This window comes from Alligator mississippiensis, chromosome 13 (assembly GCF_030867095.1).
Source record: "Alligator mississippiensis isolate rAllMis1 chromosome 13, rAllMis1, whole genome shotgun sequence".
NCBI lineage: Eukaryota > Metazoa > Chordata > Crocodylia > Alligatoridae > Alligator > Alligator mississippiensis.
The window spans coordinates 11,905,370-11,922,039 of record NC_081836.1 but is presented as its reverse complement, the minus strand read 5'-3'; the positions used below and the strand labels follow the sequence as shown (position 1 = coordinate 11,922,039).

At 52.7% G+C, this 16,670-nt stretch overlaps 2 protein-coding genes across 6 annotated transcripts in view; both read left to right on the top strand.

Annotated features, from left to right (window-relative positions):
• Positions 1 to 9,179: 9,179 nt before the first annotated feature.
• LOC102574572 (somatostatin-2) lies at positions 9,180 to 13,859 on the top strand. The gene is made up of 2 exons (XM_006259299.4): positions 9,180 to 9,360; positions 13,440 to 13,859. Exons 1-2 carry the CDS (start codon positions 9,259 to 9,261, stop codon positions 13,659 to 13,661), a joined length of 324 nt encoding a protein of 107 aa, XP_006259361.1. The 5' UTR covers positions 9,180 to 9,258; the 3' UTR covers positions 13,662 to 13,859.
• Positions 13,860 to 14,540: 681 nt separating this feature from the next.
• The window catches only part of MASP2 (MBL associated serine protease 2), a 37,670-nt gene continuing 35,540 nt past the window's right edge, over positions 14,541 to 16,670 (top strand). For all 5 annotated transcript variants that reach the window (XM_059716865.1, XM_059716867.1, XM_019493918.2 and 2 more), the window contains exon 1: positions 14,541 to 14,627. The gene's annotated coding sequence lies outside the window, so the exon portion shown is untranslated. The remainder of the gene's footprint in view (positions 14,628 to 16,670) is intronic.

Below are 16,670 nucleotides of genomic sequence, written 5' to 3'. Positions count from 1 at the left end.
GCAGAGCTCAGTGGAGTGGCGTTTGGCTGTTGGTAGGTTTACGGCACAACCTCAGCTGCCGTGAAGGAAACCAGTAACAGTCTGCTGGCCTCCCTTTCTCGCCCTCTATGCCTGGTCCTTGTAGCCTCCCCTTCCCTTGGGTTCCCATCAGTGCAACTCTTCCATAGCCTGGAGGAGTTGCAAAGCAGTGCAAGAGAGCAGGAGCAAGAGCTGTGGCAAGCACAGAGGAAGCTTCCTGGCTTCAATTGGGTCAGGCCTTCCCATGGAGCAGAGACAAGCTGACTTAACTAGCTGTGATCACTCCTTTTACCCCTCACACACACTGGGGTGAGGGAGCAGGTTCTCTCCCTGCAATTCTGCAGATGCAGTTTTCCTGCCCTGCTTGCTGTCTCTTCTGTCCTGGCCCTCTGAGGGGATGCCCTGTAGCCTTCGCTCTGGCTTGACGCCCAGAAGCTCGCAATAGCTAGAGGATCTGATCCCATCTCCATGCCACCTGCAGCAGTAGCTGACTGGAATTGCAGCTGCTGGTTCCCTGTGAAGGGTACAAGTGTCAGCATCTGGCTAGAGATTAGGGACCTTCTGGCTAATACTGGCACCTACCCCATACAGTTTGCTCATACACTTGTGAAGTAGAATCGCAAGGAGATCTGCCAGCCCACAGCTTAGTGCATCTGTGACTTTCCATTGTACGCTGAAGAACATCTCGTGCCCAGGAGGTTACATGTCTGCATTTTAGGATAAGCCTTAAGCAGGAAGGGGAGGCTGGGCTGAAAGTGTGACCTTACTGAGATAAAGAAAAATGGTTCCATTTTCTTTATGAGAGATTTTGCTGCTCCGCTTTCAATAATGTCCAGCAGAAAATGTTCAGTGGAGTATTTCACGGAGACAGACCTAAATCAGACTGAAACACTTAACCTTTCATTCCAGTGGGAGTGTTGAGATATGAGTAGAAAGCCTTTGGCTTTTTTAGTGGCTACCCATTAAAGGATGAAGCACTTGTCCTTGGACAGGCATGTGGCTGGCTGAATGGGGGCTGGTGGCATAGATGGGAGCAGAGGAAAGCACAAGAGGACCCCTTTTGGGCAGTTCACTTTCCCATAGAAGTGGGTTTAAAAGAAATAGGAAGAAGTAAGCACCCTCACCACTGCCCTCCCCTGCCCTTCTGAGGGAAGGGATGGTTTGTGCTCTGCTGTGTGTCCATGGGGCTGGGGCAGCAGGGTGGGAAAGCCCTTTGTGCTGAGCATTTGAGATGGGTCAAAGCATGAGTTGCAGGTACTAGAGCACAGTGACGGTGAGCGGGAGAGAAGGAATGAGGTCCCTGCATTGCAGCCCCTCCTGCTTTGGGAGTTGATTGCTGGAAAGGATTGGATGCAGTCTGTGTGTCCAGGAGGGTTTGTCCCAGCTAAGCCAGGGGCAATAGGGCTCTGCTCCCGTGTCTGTGGGTACTGTCCGAGTGGGACATTGCATTCCAGCCAGCCCCATAGAACAGGTGTTGTGGGGTCAGGCAAAGGAGAGGATGTGTTCAGGGCTGACTTCCAAGCCAGGCCCTGATGGACCTTGGGGAGTTATGATGCTCAGAGAGCTTTGCTGCAGCTCAACTTGATGCTTTGCCTCAACTCTGCTTTGGGCTCCAAGGTGCAAGTTCTGAGCAAGCGCCAGGCTCTTTCCCATCAGTCGCTGCCCACACGTTTGGTGCAGGATGGGCAGGAGCAGCACATGCCATCCTGCTACTATGTCACCCCTGACTTCAAGGTACCACCTCTGTGGGGAGAGAACCGTTCTATGCCCATGATCCATTCCTTGCCTGGCCCCTCTACTGACTAGACTGAGTCGGGACCAATTTAATGGCTTTTCCTCTAATCCAGTGAGAGCACCAGGGCCAGCATCTCAGCCCAGAGAGGCCTTCAGTCAGGCCTGGGTTTGAGCCCACAGTGCCCAGCACAGGGATGCTCTGGAAGAGAAGGGCTCCATGTTCCTCCGTGTTGTCACCAGGCTTCTCCATGCAGCCGGTGCTTTTTGCCTTCCTCCTTGGCTGCTGGCAAAGTTCCACTTTCAGTTGAGTTGGCCAATTTATCGGCTGGTGACTACAGTGGTAGGGCAAGGCCATCTGCAGTCCAAACCATGTGTGATCTATCCACAGAATCGCACGTCTAACTGAGCAGTAATTGCCCAACCGCTGTTCTTTATAGGCAGTTTCAAACGCTTCGGTGCCCTGCAGTAGGTGGAGATACAGATCAGTGCCTGAATCAGGCGCTCATTAACAACAGTGCAGCCAGAGGGTGGAACAGTAGTTCGCACATCTGTAGCTAGTTCCATCAGAGCAGCTCTAAGCACTTGATGGCTGATCAAGTGAAAGTCACCTCTGTGCAAAGAGCAGCCAGGAGCTTTCTGCACTACTTCAGGGTCCAAAATAGACTCGGATGAGGATTCAGCTAGTCACCTGCACAGGAGGGCTCAAAAGATAAATTATCTCTTCCACTGATGCATGAGGTCGGTGTCATTATCCCTGCTTGACGGATCAGGATCCTGGCAGTAAAGAGCAAGGCTTTCAAATGTGACAAGTGAGTGCAGAGGCTTCCATCTCTGGGTGACCAATGTGAGACTCCAAAGAAAAGGGCCTGATTTTCACCACCCTTGGGGAAAAATGAGCTGCTTTCAGATGCCTGTAGGAGGAGGCCCACAATCTTTGGTCACTTTTGAAAATCATGTCCAGTCAGCTCCAAGGACGCGGCCAAAGCTAGACTGGTTAAGAAATTCCCAGATGGGTCCAGCACCATTGCCCATGGTGATTTGTATTGGTAGTGCATCTAAGCATGCTGCAGTTTTCTACAGGGCCCCATCCCAAATAGCTAATGATTTAAATACAACACCTGTGGTGGACACAGGCAGGGGAGCACAGGATAATATTGGGCCAGCTCAGAGACGGGGGTCTCGGCACCCAAAAATGCCAACTGTTGTCTAGCCTGTTGCCCTGCTTCCGACTCCCAGCCTTCGCCCATTAAACTTATGGTTCCAAGAACTTTCACGAAGTTTTATTTAATTTTTTCCCCAAAAAGTTAAATCATGAATAATCTCTTCCCGGTATCTTTTCAGTCACTTAATTGTCAGGAGTGTCCTTATTCATCCACTGTGCTAATACAATCAGGGTCTGGCTGAATTATTGATAGAGCTTGGCCGGCCCAAGAGACTCCCAAGCTGAGAGGGACAATTCATCTCTGGTAAGAGAACAGTAGCCTCAACAGGCAAACAATGTGAAAGGAAATACAACTGCCACCGAATGGAGGAGGAAGCTGGCTCCTTTGATCCAATGAAGGGTGGTGAAGAAGGGAAGAGTGCAGACAAAAGCCAGGGCGCCAGACAAAGAGACTCGGACGAAATGTCATTAAAAAGTAAAATGAGAAATTTCCCAAAGTAAAGAGGTGGGGGGGGGGGGGGTTGAGGTGCGAGGCTCTTTTCTGCCTCTGCATAGGACGGAGTTTAAACGCTTTTAAAATATGCAAAAGGTGAGGAATTAGAAACAGGGATCTCAATTACAGAACAGCGATGTATGAAGCAGATAACGGGAGGGAAATTATTACAAGTGCCGAGGAAGTCGGTGGCAGACTTTTCAAGGACGCCAGTTCCACGGCTAATAGAAATTTAATAGCCTATTGTGGAGGATAAGAGCTCTCCTCCTCGCCGAGCCTTCCTCCACAGGAGTGACGCTGCCCTCTCCAAGGTACTGAAAGGCCCCAGGGGATGCGCACGCAACAGCCCGAGCCGCCTCCGCTCCGGGGTTTCTTGATGGGAGACGAGCCGCACAAGGCCATGGCGCTGTCTCCAGGCCCCACCATACAGTGCCACGGGCTGCACGTGCTAACCCTGCGTGAGTGTCTGTTCCAGACAATCCTCAGTAACCAGACAGAAGTCACCTGGACCCTGTCCAAGGAAAGACAGCGTGAATTCATTGCCATGGTTTCTTCACATGGGGAAGTCCATCCCACGCTCAGGTTTATGGGCTTGTGGGCTTATAATGACTAGTTGGGGCATCCCTGGCTAGACTTAAAGTATACTGCATCATAGTATCATAGTGCTTAGGGTCGGAAGGGACCTAAACAGATCATCAGGTCCGACCCCCTGCCCCGGGCAGGAACGGATGCCGGGGTCATATTGCCCCAGCCAAATATCTGTCCAGCCTCCTCTTGAAGACCCCCAAGGTAGGAGAGAGCACCACCTCCCTTGGGAGCCCATTGCAGAGCCTGGCAGCCCTACCTGTAAAGTAGTATCTCCTGATGTCCAGCTTAGGAAATCCTAGACAGCAAAAGTCTGTCTACCCCGGGCCCTTCCCCAAGAGCTCTGGCCAAGCCTGAGGCGAGTCTGGCTTTCTCAGGTGTGGTGGAGGTCAGTTTATCTCACAGATCCCTTACCCCAGGCCTCCTCACCTGGCTCCACAGCCTTAGCTGCATCCTAATTAGAGCTGGTCCAAACCCATTTATCAGCAGGAAAGGCAGCTTCATTGACATTGAAATGTCCCCTGGGGCCATGCTGATGTCAAGGGACAACTGAGGTGCTTTTGAATTTCCTAGAAGAGGTAAATGCACAAAGTCTGCACGTGCCAACACATCGTGGCCTGGTGGATAATGAGATTCTGAGGCATCCTTGGCTCCATCACAATATGTTACACCTCCCTGTAATATATTATCTATCATTGCCTTGTCGGGACTCTAGTGAAACATGGTATTTTGGTGTCTTAAGGCATTCCTGTGCTGGCCCCCTCCCCTTTTACCCTTTCCAGGCCCTTCTGGATAGGTGCGGGGGACAGACAGACAGCAGCAGCCCTCCCCCATTGTTCCTCCAGCCCCAGTTCGGCTTCCCCAGACAACGGCAATATGTTTGCAGTCATCCATGCTCCTCCAACAGGATCCCTGTGGTATTCCTCCCCTGCTCTGAGACTTATCGGGGCTGAGCAGGGAGCTCCAGGCTCCATCCCACATTCAGACACAGCCTCTTCCTCGGGCTTGCTACGTTAGTGCTGCCAGAGGCTTTGGCAGAACAGCCACCAGCATCCAGCGCCGAGTCCCCAGGGGAGGGGGGTGCTGGTGTTAAGGGAACCTTTCAAGTTGAGCTTGATAAATGAGCTACGATTTCAGGCCTGTGAACAAATTGCCATTTGGCTTCCCCTCTCCAGTAGGATGGCAGCAATCGGCTGCCTGTTGCTTTATTTATTGTGTTGCTCTTTGCCACGCAGGCCCCAGGGGACTCCAGGACTCCGGCTCCTGACGACTGCAGAGGTGTTTGAGTCCTTTCCTGCACTGGCAATTGAGTTTCTGGCCTTTGAGAACTGGAGGTCTGGTCCAATTCCACGCTGTGCGATGAGAAAATACTGAGAGCCGACCTAAGGCAAACCACAGATGTAACCCCTACTCCCGAGGGGCTCCCCCAGCAAGGAACAGGCGGGAGACGGTGAGTATCAGTCCACAGTCAAGCAATTGAGAGAGATGCCCCTGCTCCCTGATGTGATGCTCTGCATCCATAATGCTGTTAGTTGTCTATGTGCTGGCAGTGCCTGGGGGCCAGTTGTATTGTGCAGACACACAGGAAGACACAGCTTTTGCCCCACGCAGCCAGCCCTGCCCCATGGCTTATACCAGCCCCTGTATGAGAGTGATGACGACTAATGAGGTTGATCCAAACCAGCAAAGCTGGACACTGGTGCTGCAACGTCCCCCATAACAGTCCCAAGGTGTAGCTGTATCTTACCTTGCTGCTGCAGCATTGGCTTCTGCTCCCCAATCTGTTCCCTGGACGGCTTTTGAGCCTCTCGGTTCAGGTCACACAGGTTGTGCCCCAAAGCAGTTAGTCCCTGAGGCCTCCCCAGGCCATTATATGTGGTCTCAGCGCCATCCACTGGAGGACAGCCCATAGTCAGGGCATGGCTAATTCCCATGTCAAATGCCTTGCGACAGGTACATATAGACAGTAAGTTGCTGGATCGGCTGTTGGAGTTTTGCCTCAAAGGACTTGGCCTGGAGGGTTTTTAGTCCCTTTCCTTGCATTCGGTTCCTACTTTCAGGTAGATCTACTTTCAGGTAGATCTCCCCAAACCTGTGTCAGTCTAGCTGGGAGTGTGATTTCCTGGACACCTTCTTTGTCCGAGTGCTGTGTGGAAAGCGAGCAGGCCACGTGGTCAGAGGTTTGACGTGCAGATGGTAGAAGGTTAAGGTTAAAAACCAGCCCAGGTTCATTCTTCGGTGAAAATGTGCTCTTAGGAGACAAGGACGGCTTTTTTCTTACAGACCAGGAATTGAGATGCAGGTGGAAGGGGAAGAGGAAGAGAGGAGGAAGAACGTGGGGAAGACCTGCCAGGGAGCCATATTAATGCCTCACAGGGAAGCTCTTTTCTTCACCTGTAACAAGTGTGGGGTGCTTGGGGAGCTAGGCCCAGGGCAACTAGGATTTGACCCTTTCAGAATGCAGGTGGTCTTTAGGAAGAGGATCTAGGGACATGCAGGCTGTAAAGCAGAGGTCTGGTCTGACCTGATCCCCATCCCGATCTCACGGATAGATTCCCCCGTGAACCACCCCTCAGTTACTGAGATGAAGCTGCACGTGTTATTTGGACTTTGAGTCTTAGGGATGAAATGCAATTTGAGTCTGTGAAGGGGGAGAAGCACTGGAGACGACAAGCATGGAAGCTGCAGGGGCTTCTGTAGGGGAGGGAATAACCAAAGGAGCCGTGAGGGGGTAAGACTGGTGCAGGGGAGGATGGTGCTGAGGGGACTTGGGGCAGGGAGTGAGCGATGGCTGTGGAGGCGAAAAGAGAAGGAAATTGCTAGGTGATGTGGGGGGCATGTCTGCAGGGGAAGGAGGCTGTCGCGAGGCCCAGAGCTGTGTCTGAGGCAGCTTGCTTGCATCGCACTGCCCTGCCAGCCATGCCAGGCTCGCTGCAGCTTGTGCCCGTGGAGCCGCCGAGTCAAGGCCACCAACCCCATCAGTTATAGCGTGGCCCAAGACTGCTGCCTCTGTCATCCAGCCAGATCCTGTGCCTCAGTCTCACCTCGGCCCCTTCAGATGTGAGCCTTACTCGGTCAAGCCCAGCCCCTGGGAGAAGCGCCGTAGGTTGTTCCAGCTGGGAGCCGCCAGCCAGCCATACTGTCTGGGCAGAGACTGTCTCCACAGGCCTGCTCCCTGATGAGATTACAATTAGCTTATGGTATTTCTGCAGGCTAAGCCCCTCGCGCAGCCGACACCACAGAGCTGGTCAGCGACTGCAGTCTTGGGGCCCTCTCCATGCGAGGTCCTCTCCATCTCAGCCAGTCTGGCCTCCTTATTGAGAGCAGAGCTTTTCTTCTCCCCAGGTCCTGCTATCTGGCATCGCCTCACCTCTCCCTTCAGTGCGTGCTTGTGACACTATACTCTCAATGAAGCATTTCTGGTAAAAGCCTGTCCAGAAGACACAGCACCACGCACAACCGAATTCACTCAAACAGTTGGTCCAAATAAACTGGACAGCCTCCAAAGCAGAGACTGGACCATGCTGCCTCTCCACTGTCTGCCTTGCATGTGAGCTAGCGAACCCTACGGGTCAGTTCTGGCCCAGAAACAAGAGGCTAGGATTTGCCTCCTGCCTCTCCGTTCTCCCAGCCCCATCTCAGACTGAATGAAGCAGGATAAAAGCCTGGTTTCTCTTGAGCAGTCGAGCATTTTCCCCATTTGCCCTCCTTTGCTGTGCCTCCACACCTGAGTAATTCAGTCACAGGTCACCTGGCACATCCCATGCCTGGATTAGTAACTAGGGCTTGGTACTTGGCTGCCTTCTGTCGCCAGGCTGGGAAGCGCTGCTCGAGCCCTTTACATGTGGGCTGTTAAATGCTCAGTCGTTTAATGCTCTCTGCCAGCCATTTGGCACAAAGAAGTTCTTTGTATGTCTTTTAAGGAGAGAAGCGAGGTTTTCTTTCGGCGCACACCCACCCAGGGGCCTACGTTCTCTGTCTTCTCTAATGTGCCACTGAGTGCATTAAATCGGCATCGGACATTTGATGGGATTGCTCCGCCGTTCTGCCGTGTGGCTCATCATCATTTCAAACAGCAGTGGGATTGCCTGAGCTGTTAGCAGTTACAGCAAGTGTGGAAAGCAAGAGAACATGCCTTCTGGTTTTAATCCTTAGCTCTGGCCCCAATTCCCTGTGTCCTCTTGGCCAGGTCATCACCCCATACCCCACATTGGTAAAAACAATCTGTTCTTACCTAGGACCAAGGAGCAGGAAGAGGCCTCCTGGGCCATTCAAAGTAATCCTTGGCATTCACAGATAAACCTTTACCAGAGGATCCCCCAAAATTGCCACGTCAAACCCTCAGACTCGATTACAAAAGATGCTGGAACCAGAGAAGGACCCAAGCTGCAAAGCTGGGGCTTGGAGGTGACTTCATTTCCTTTTATCAAGCTGGCCAGGGGAGCAGTATAGTGTTAGGATCAAGATTAGGAGGAGATCTGAGCTTTGGGTCTTCATTGCAGAAGGCAGAAAGGGATCCCATATAGAGGGGGAGGGAAGGGGCACGTAGGCTCCAGTGTTTGTCCCTACAGCCCTGCTCAGCGCCATTGCACCCAAAAGTCCTGGGCCTCAGACCTGTTGTGCCAAGCTGTGGCCTGGCACCAAGGTAAGTTTTCAAACACCCGAAAGCCAGAGTTCTTATAATGGGAGTGCCAGGTGAGTTAGCATGTCCTGTCTCCTCCAACAGTGCCGCTTGCCAAGACTGGGCTGCAGAGATCAAGATCCAAACACCCGCTGAGCTTGGGGTGCTTGAGATACAAGCGGAGATGCAGGCTCCTCCATAGCTCTTGGTAGGACAGGAGATTTAACTCCTTCCTCCGCACTTCCGGCACTGGCCATAGGATACTGGACTAGCTGGGCTGAGGGCCTGTTCTTGCAGGGACAGCACAGCTACCAGCGACAGCTACAGACAGTGCCTCGCATGTCCTAGTGTCCGAGGTGGTGAGTTATAGGGCCTAACCCTTTACCTCCTGCGTAAAAGACTTTGCAGGATAGGCACATGGCAAGCCCAGAGGTACTGAAGTTGCCCACTGGAGCAGCCAAGTGTTCACACCCCTCCAAAGTCTAATTTGCCTTTGATACGGACTTAATTGTTTGCGTCACCTGCAGGGCTAGGAGGAGGGCTATATAAGGGGCTGCAGCCATTGTCTGAGGCACAAGAGAGCCCAGAAGCAGCTCCCCCTCCCAGCCGTCCCTAATCCAGCGCAGCAGTCACAGCCTGTACGTCATGCAGCTGGTGGCCAGCCTGGTGTCCGTGCTGCTGCTGGTGTGGAGCGTGAGAGCCACGGCATTGCCAGGAGAGGAGAGACTCTCGCTACAGAACAGTAAGGTGAGTATGATGCAGGAGCTGGGATGGGGTGGGACACGTGGAGAAGCAGCCTGGAGAGCCAAACAGGGCAGGCAGGACTGCTGCAGGGTTAATCCTCTCGACTTCTTTATATTCCAAACCACCACTGCTTCCCAGAGACAGCTGCAGCACGCGGAGCTGTTGCCGGAGCTGACTAGCCAGTTTATTAAAAGGGGAAAGGATCAAAGACAGACTCTAGGGGAAAGCGCGGAAGCAAAGTCTGTGCTAGATGAAAAATGACAATGCAAAAAGAAGAGAGAGGAAAGGGGAAGAGGAAAACGCGAGTGCTAAAAGAGTACAACCTGATGGAATAAAGCAGAGCAGTGAGAGGCAGAGGAAAGAGCGAGTACTCAGTAAAACGATCAAAGGACTTCATATTTTAAAGCAGACTCACAGGAAGGGAGAACTTTTAAAGGACCAGACACAGTAGGAGAGGAGGAAGGTAGAGGAACAGTAAGTGGAGTAATCCTACCAGAATAAAGTGACTTCAGTCCAGAATAAGGTCCACATGTAGAGCTATAATGGTCCAGCTCCCCTCTTGACCAGCAGAACGAGGCTGGCAGAGACACAGTTACACGATTGACTGCCAAAATGATAGTATGATAATAACTATAACTGTGGTGCCGTTGCTCTGCTGGTCATTTCCTCTGGGTAGACAAGTCCCAGGAGACTCCACAAAGGAGAGGGAGCGATCCCCATTAAATAACCCCCTGGGAAAGTGTCTCTGCCCCATGCCGTGTGCCCCCAGCCTGGGGCTCTCCAATTCCTCACCTGTTTGCTCTTCTCCGGCACCCGCTCTGCTGTTCTCCTCCGAGTTTCTCGTTGGATTAGGTGCACTGCTGTCTCTAGGAATCTGATTCATGCCCCTCTCCACAGCGCTACTTGCATCTGAGCTGCTCACAAACGTGGAGGAGCCCAGAGTTGATCTTAAAGCCACTGGCTTTTCTCTTGTGTGCATCTGTTTCGTGTTACCGCTCCTTCAGTCTCAGCCGTGTCTCCAGCTCATCCATCAGTGTCTTAGTGCTTTAGGAATGGCCTCAGATCCCAGGAACAGCAAGCAAGAAAAGGGGCTGCAAGGAAAAGGCGTAGAGAGTGTGAGATCTCAGGGACAGCGTTCCATTAAAGAGCAGTGCTTATGTGGGCAGGCTGGTATTAACCCGATGGGGGATAATAGGATCTTTCTGCTGTCGATTCTTACAGCAAGAAAAAAAATGCCAGTAATTTATTTTTTAAATTAAAAGTCCCTCCTTTGTTTGATAAATACCTTCAGATACAAACTCCAGCTCTGGGAAAGAGGAAAAAGTCATATGGCTAATGTCAGCAATGAATGCCTTGATAAGAACTGAAGTAGGGTTGTTGGTTGTAGCCGTGTTGCTCTAAGGACATAAGAAGGCGGAGTTATTTGGGTAGATGTGATATCTTTTATTAGACCAACTAAATAGTTGGAAGAAAGTTCTTTGCAAACTTTTGGGCACAAACACCCTTCTTCAGGTTTTGGGACTCCCAATGCTTGAAGAAGGGTGTTTGCACCTGAAAGCTTGCAAGAACTTTTTTCTAACTATTTAGTTGGTCTAATAAAAGCTATCGCATCTATCCAAAGAACAGACTGAACAAAGTTGTAATCATTCTCATTCTGAATGTCATCTCCAGCACAGTGGCTGGCAGGGAACTACAGAGAGAATAACTGTTTTTTGAAAATGTTTTACAAGCTAGATATTGGTAGGCACTCATTAATTGATACAGATACCAGTAGGTAGGATATATCAGAATCCATATTCAGGGCAATCTCTCCCTACTAAGGGCTTCAGGTTTTGAGGTGTTGGCATGTGAAGAGAATAGAAAGTCTCAGAGGTAAATAATGATGATAACGGTATGTGTATCTCGGGGGATGGATGGGGATGGTATCAAGACACCCGAGCAGCAGGAATGCTAACAGACTCCAGCTACTCTGAGCTCTCTACCTGCTGATGGGGTTGTCTAGATTTTTTGCAATCCAGAGCACTGTAGCACAGGGGTGTTAGCATAGGACTAGGGCAAAGGAATGAATCTCTGTCTTCTCTAAAACCCAAAGTCATTTTCCTTTGCGACAGCAAGGGAGTCTTGTCATCCTGCTCCGCTGCAGCTGTGATCTGGCTCTGAAGCCTTTTGACCTGTTGTTGGCTGTGCCTTGTTTTCAGCCAGCACCAGCATCCATAACTCTTTCACCCAGCTCATTCCCAAGGCGCCAGATCGTTGGGCGACAACATAGCAGAGTGTTATTAGGTATCAGCTGTCTGCAGCTCTAGTTAGGGCAGATATTTCCAGACACAGGGATGGGATTTAATAAGGAAAATGTGACCTGAGCATTTCTGCAAGGCTAGGACTGAAGAATCCATCTGCCAGACAGACAGCTCTGTGGCTAAGACACGGGACCGGGAGACAGGGACCTGGCTTCTGTCTTCAGCTCTGCTGCAACCATGAGCGCTTAACTTTTCCTGCCTCGGTTTCCGCATCTGAAAACAGGAGTGAGAATTCAAGCCAGGCAACTGCCTCAATAATTGCCCACCGAGATTCCCTGAAATAAAACCTGAACCGTGCTTTGACTGTGTCTGTGCCCCCCTTGTGCTCGCTCCCAGTGAGTGGGCTCACCAACAGCAGCACCGAATATCACTCACGAAGCAAATGCTGAATTTGCAAGTGTGAAGATTCACACAGAAGCTGCTTCCACGAGTCCCATCCATCCAGGCAGGGAAGAGGAACACTCACTAACAACCGCTTTGCCCTACCAAACCCTGCTTCCTCATGATCCACAGGCAAGAGATCTTTCCTTAGATCTAGTCGGTTGTAAAGTACAGGCTAGCACCACTGAGCAGTGATGGCTCCGGTGCCCTTTGCACTGATCCGGATCCTTACATCCAGAATTACTGGCCAGGCCCTACTCTGCTCTTCAGTAACAGAGAGTAGCTGAGTTAAATTTCTTTGGATTTACTGGTTTCACAGAGTTGGGTATCTTGTGTTAAGTTCCCTGAAAAGAGACAATTCACATCACCTGTCTTTTTATTCCAGCCACTTGGGGCTACCTCTCCCCCAGCCCCGGCTTCCTCCTTTGGGCACTATGCAGTGTTTGCTCAGGGAGATTGCAGCAGCTCTGCTCGCTGTCATAACAGCTCTCTGTCAATTCAGACCCGTCTAGCACAAGGACGGGGCAAGGAACACGGCAGGATGACACAATCGAGAGGTCTGAGCATAGGTCTGGGAGCCAGGAGCTCCTGAGCAGTAATCCCAGCCCTGCCACTGGTGTTTTGGGCAAGTCACACTACCTCAGTGTCTTGGCTTCTCCACTTGCAAGGTGGGGTAATAATGCTTTCCTGCTATGCAGAGGGATCTCAGGAGGATTTACGAGCTTGAGACCATGAGCCAAGTGCTGTATGAGCTATTATCCCATAGGAGTTTGTGGCGAGGCAGAGAATCAAAGGAATTTGCATCCTGTCCCTTTCTTGCATCTCTCCAGACTTGAAGAAGAACCAAGCTTTTTGGGCACTGAGCAGAGAGCCATGCAGGGCACCATGCCAGCGCATCTGCTTTAGACCTCCTTCCCCACGCATGCTGTCTTTCCTCTGGGCCCTGGGCCAAGAAGCAGCAGCCATGGGATATGGGGCAGACAAATGAAGAATGGGATGTGATACCTGGGACTGGGACTACAACCACCCCCGTAACCCCCTAGAGCAGGGGTGGGTAATTATTTTGGGCAGCGGGCTGCTTGCTGAGTTTTGACCAAGCCATCGAGGGCCGCATGACAGGCAGCCAGGGCAGATTAATATTAATTTTCTAAATTTTTTAGGGACCCTGCGGGCTGGACAGAATGGCCTGGTGGGCTGCATCTGGCCCCCGGGCTGCATTTTGCCCAGCCCTGCCCTAGAGACTCCCATCCTTCCCTATGGACTGGGTTGGTCTTTATCTCAGCTAGCATGCCCAGACTGCCTCAACCTTGAAACTCTGGTGGGGACTGGGGAGGGCCAGGCTGAGACCTGCAGAGGGATCTGCGGGGAAGGGCTCACCTTCCTGGTGCTCTTTGCTTGCAGGAACAGACCAAAGCCCGGAAGGACATGATCCTGAAGATGCTGGTGGGCCTGCTGGATGGCATGGATGTGGGGCGGGATGCCACTTCCACTGACTTTGAGGAGCCCCTGGAGGGCAAACTGGAGGAGGAGCGGTCGACCTTGGGGCGGCTAGCCCAGCTATCGCAGCGGGACCGCAAAGCCCCCTGCAAAAACTTCTTCTGGAAAACCTTCACCTCCTGCTAACACCAGTGCCCCGGACCCGGACCCGGACCCAGACCCAGGCCCCCTCAGGCTCTCCCCAGCCCCTGTAGAATACATGAACTGTGCCTACGTTGTAAATGCCATCCACAAGTTGGTAGTGTCTGTTTTCCTTGAATGAATCGAGCTATGGTTGTTTATTACTCCATTCACCAATAAAGCATGGCTGAGAGGCGCCCCGGGGATGTGTGTCTGCTTCTTTGTGCCTCCAGGAGCCAAATGCATGCACCACCAGGCCTCCTGACACTCACTGAGGGGCAGAGGGTGAGCGAAGGAGAAAGGGACATGCCAGACAGCCAAGGTATCTCCCCCATGGGGAAACCCAGCGCTCACCCTGCCTGGGCACTGCTGTGCAGAGCCTGGGGGGGGGTCTCAGGTGGGCACTGCTATGGGGGAGTTGGTGTTGCTGGGATCTCCGATGCCCTGAGCTGAAATATTCTGGGGATAAGCCCCCCAGGATTTGAGGGCAACCATGGAAAAGCCTCTCCCTTCTCCATCCCGCCACCCCCCATGCTGGGTTTTACAGTAAAAGCCCCTGCCCAGGATTAGGAGGACTCTCCCTAGGGGCTCCATGCTGGGTTTTACTGTGATCTCAGAGCCAGGATTTCAGGGCAGTCTGGAGAGACCCCATGCCAGGTTTGACAAGGACCCCATCCCCGAGATACTCGGGCCCTGGGAAGCTCTACTGGTGCTGGGGAAGCCCAGGGCTCGCTTGGGGGGGGGGGGGGGGGGGGGGAGGCAGGCATTGCACCAGGCTGGTTCTGGAGCTCCCTGTGTCTGGGAGGCACCTGTGGACACTCACAGCTGTCTCACCTTGGGCTGCAGCTTTAATAGGGTGCAGCTGAGAGCAGCTCCCTCAGGCTCTTGCTTTCCTGGCCTGGAGCCGGCAGTTCCCAAGTGCAGCTGTCCTGGACCATGCTGGGGTACAGAAGGACCCGTGGGAGCACCCAGGTAGGGGGCTGGGTGCATTATGCTGGGACTTCACAAAGGGCAGGGGTCTAAGAGGCCTGTCAGTGCTAATAGGGGAGCTGGGTCAGGGCCCTGGCCCTAGGGTCTGCACCTCTGTGGCCCCACAGGTGGCTCAGCACAAGGGGCATTCCCTCTGCAGCCCCAGCAGCTGTAAGAAGCACGGGGGCAGCCATCTCTCTGTGGGCATTGCAAAGCCTTTGCAGGTGAGGCTTGGGGGCTTTGTCCAGGAGGAACCCAGTGAGTGGGCCCCTCTCTCCCCCTGCCAGACGGAGTGCAGTGGGGAGCAGTTTGGGAGCAACCTGGACTCGTGGCTGTTCTCTCAGCCATGCTGGGGTGCAGATAACAATGTGCCCTGGGGTAGAGAGTAATTCCTCTGTTACAACTGGGGGAGGATGCTGGGCCAAGGTTAGTGGGTGCTGCAGAGGCTCACACACCCCAGCCACGAGCCCAGGGCAGCAGCGGTGTCGGATCAGAAGAGCCTTGTGCTCACAGAAGAGGATTCCTCTCGCAGTCCCTGGGAAGGGGCAGGCTGGGGTCTCTAACCCAGCTGCCAGACTGAAGCTAGGGAGGCCTGCTGCCCATGCTCACCTGCAGGTGCTGGGGAGCAGATTAGTTTTACGGCCTTGGTGTTAAGATGTAACGGTGGTTTGGCAAGTGGATCCAGCTGAGTGGCAGGTGAGTGGTGACAAGGCACGTGAGTCCAGTACGGGAGATGAACTCTGGAGTTGGCAGCAAGAGCCTGATTCTACCTATGCACTGACTTATACTGGTGCAAACCAGGCATAAAATGCTGTCATTTGGGTTGACTGTTATTGGTAATAGTGGTGCCTGGAGGCCACGAGCAAGGGCTGGGCTTTGCTGTGCTGCGTAAGCATTTAGCAACCGAGAGTTGTGGTCTAAATAGCCAAGGCAGGAAAAGCAACAGAGGGAACTTAATTTGCCCAACATGTTGCAGGGACTCGGTGGCAAAGGTGGGAACAGAACACGGGTCCCCCAGCTCCCACCTCATTAGATCACGCTGCCTCTCTCCTTGGGGTTTCACAGCTGCTTTGCACAGATGTAAATGACTGCACAGTGAAGACTCCCACCCTGTCCGACCCGGAGCCCGACCCGCTGGAAATGTGGTGGGGGTGGGAAGTGCTGAATGAGATTGTTTGTTCCAGCCAGAGCTTTGCTTTCTCTTTTGCATGTGAGTGGCACGGAGGTCTCTCCTCTCAGCGGCATTTCAGTTTAATCAGCCGCCAGCCTGTTTTCTTGCAGACGAAGTGCCGCTTCCAACTCCCCCGCTCTCCCGAAGTAATGAGTGATACAGTCGCGCTGGCACCCAGATGGGCAGGCTCGTCTCTGCCACTTCGCTCTCTGTCAGGCTGCATTTTCACCGCCTCGTTTGCCATGGAAGTTTCTGGCTGCGTCCCTTCAACTTTTGGGAGCAGTCAGAGCCCTGGAGCTTGTTTCTTTCTTCGCTCAAAAATGACAAATAAGATTCTTGCTGGGGGGACCCCACATATCAGTAGGCAGGTAATGGGCTATGGAGCTTTCCACAGCGTGGCGCACAGTTGATAGGGTGTGAGGCTAGGACTTGGGAGGTTGGAGGTCTCTTCCCAGCTGTGTGACTTTGGGCAAGTCACTTAGCCCCTCTGTGCCTCGGTTTCCTTATCTGTAAAATGGAGTTAATGACACTGCTCTCCTTTGTAACACGCTGAGATCACTGCAGGGAAGTTGTGTGTTGGTATTAACGTTGCTAATCTTGCTTACCAGCGTGAATCCAGCCTGACCTGGTGAGGGCGAAAGGGCACTATCATAGGAATTGCCAAACTGGGTCAGACTTGTGCTGTGTCCAGTACAGTGTCTTGCCTAGACGCTGCCCAGCACCAGGTGCTGTGCAGGAATGTGCTGGGAAGCCTGCAGCAGATGGGAGGAACAATCTGGGTCTCATGCCCACCCTCCACCCACATTGGCTCAAACCTTGCAAAATTTGGTGGGTTTTTTGTGGCTCATGGACAGCATGTTTGGCAGGTCCCAGCC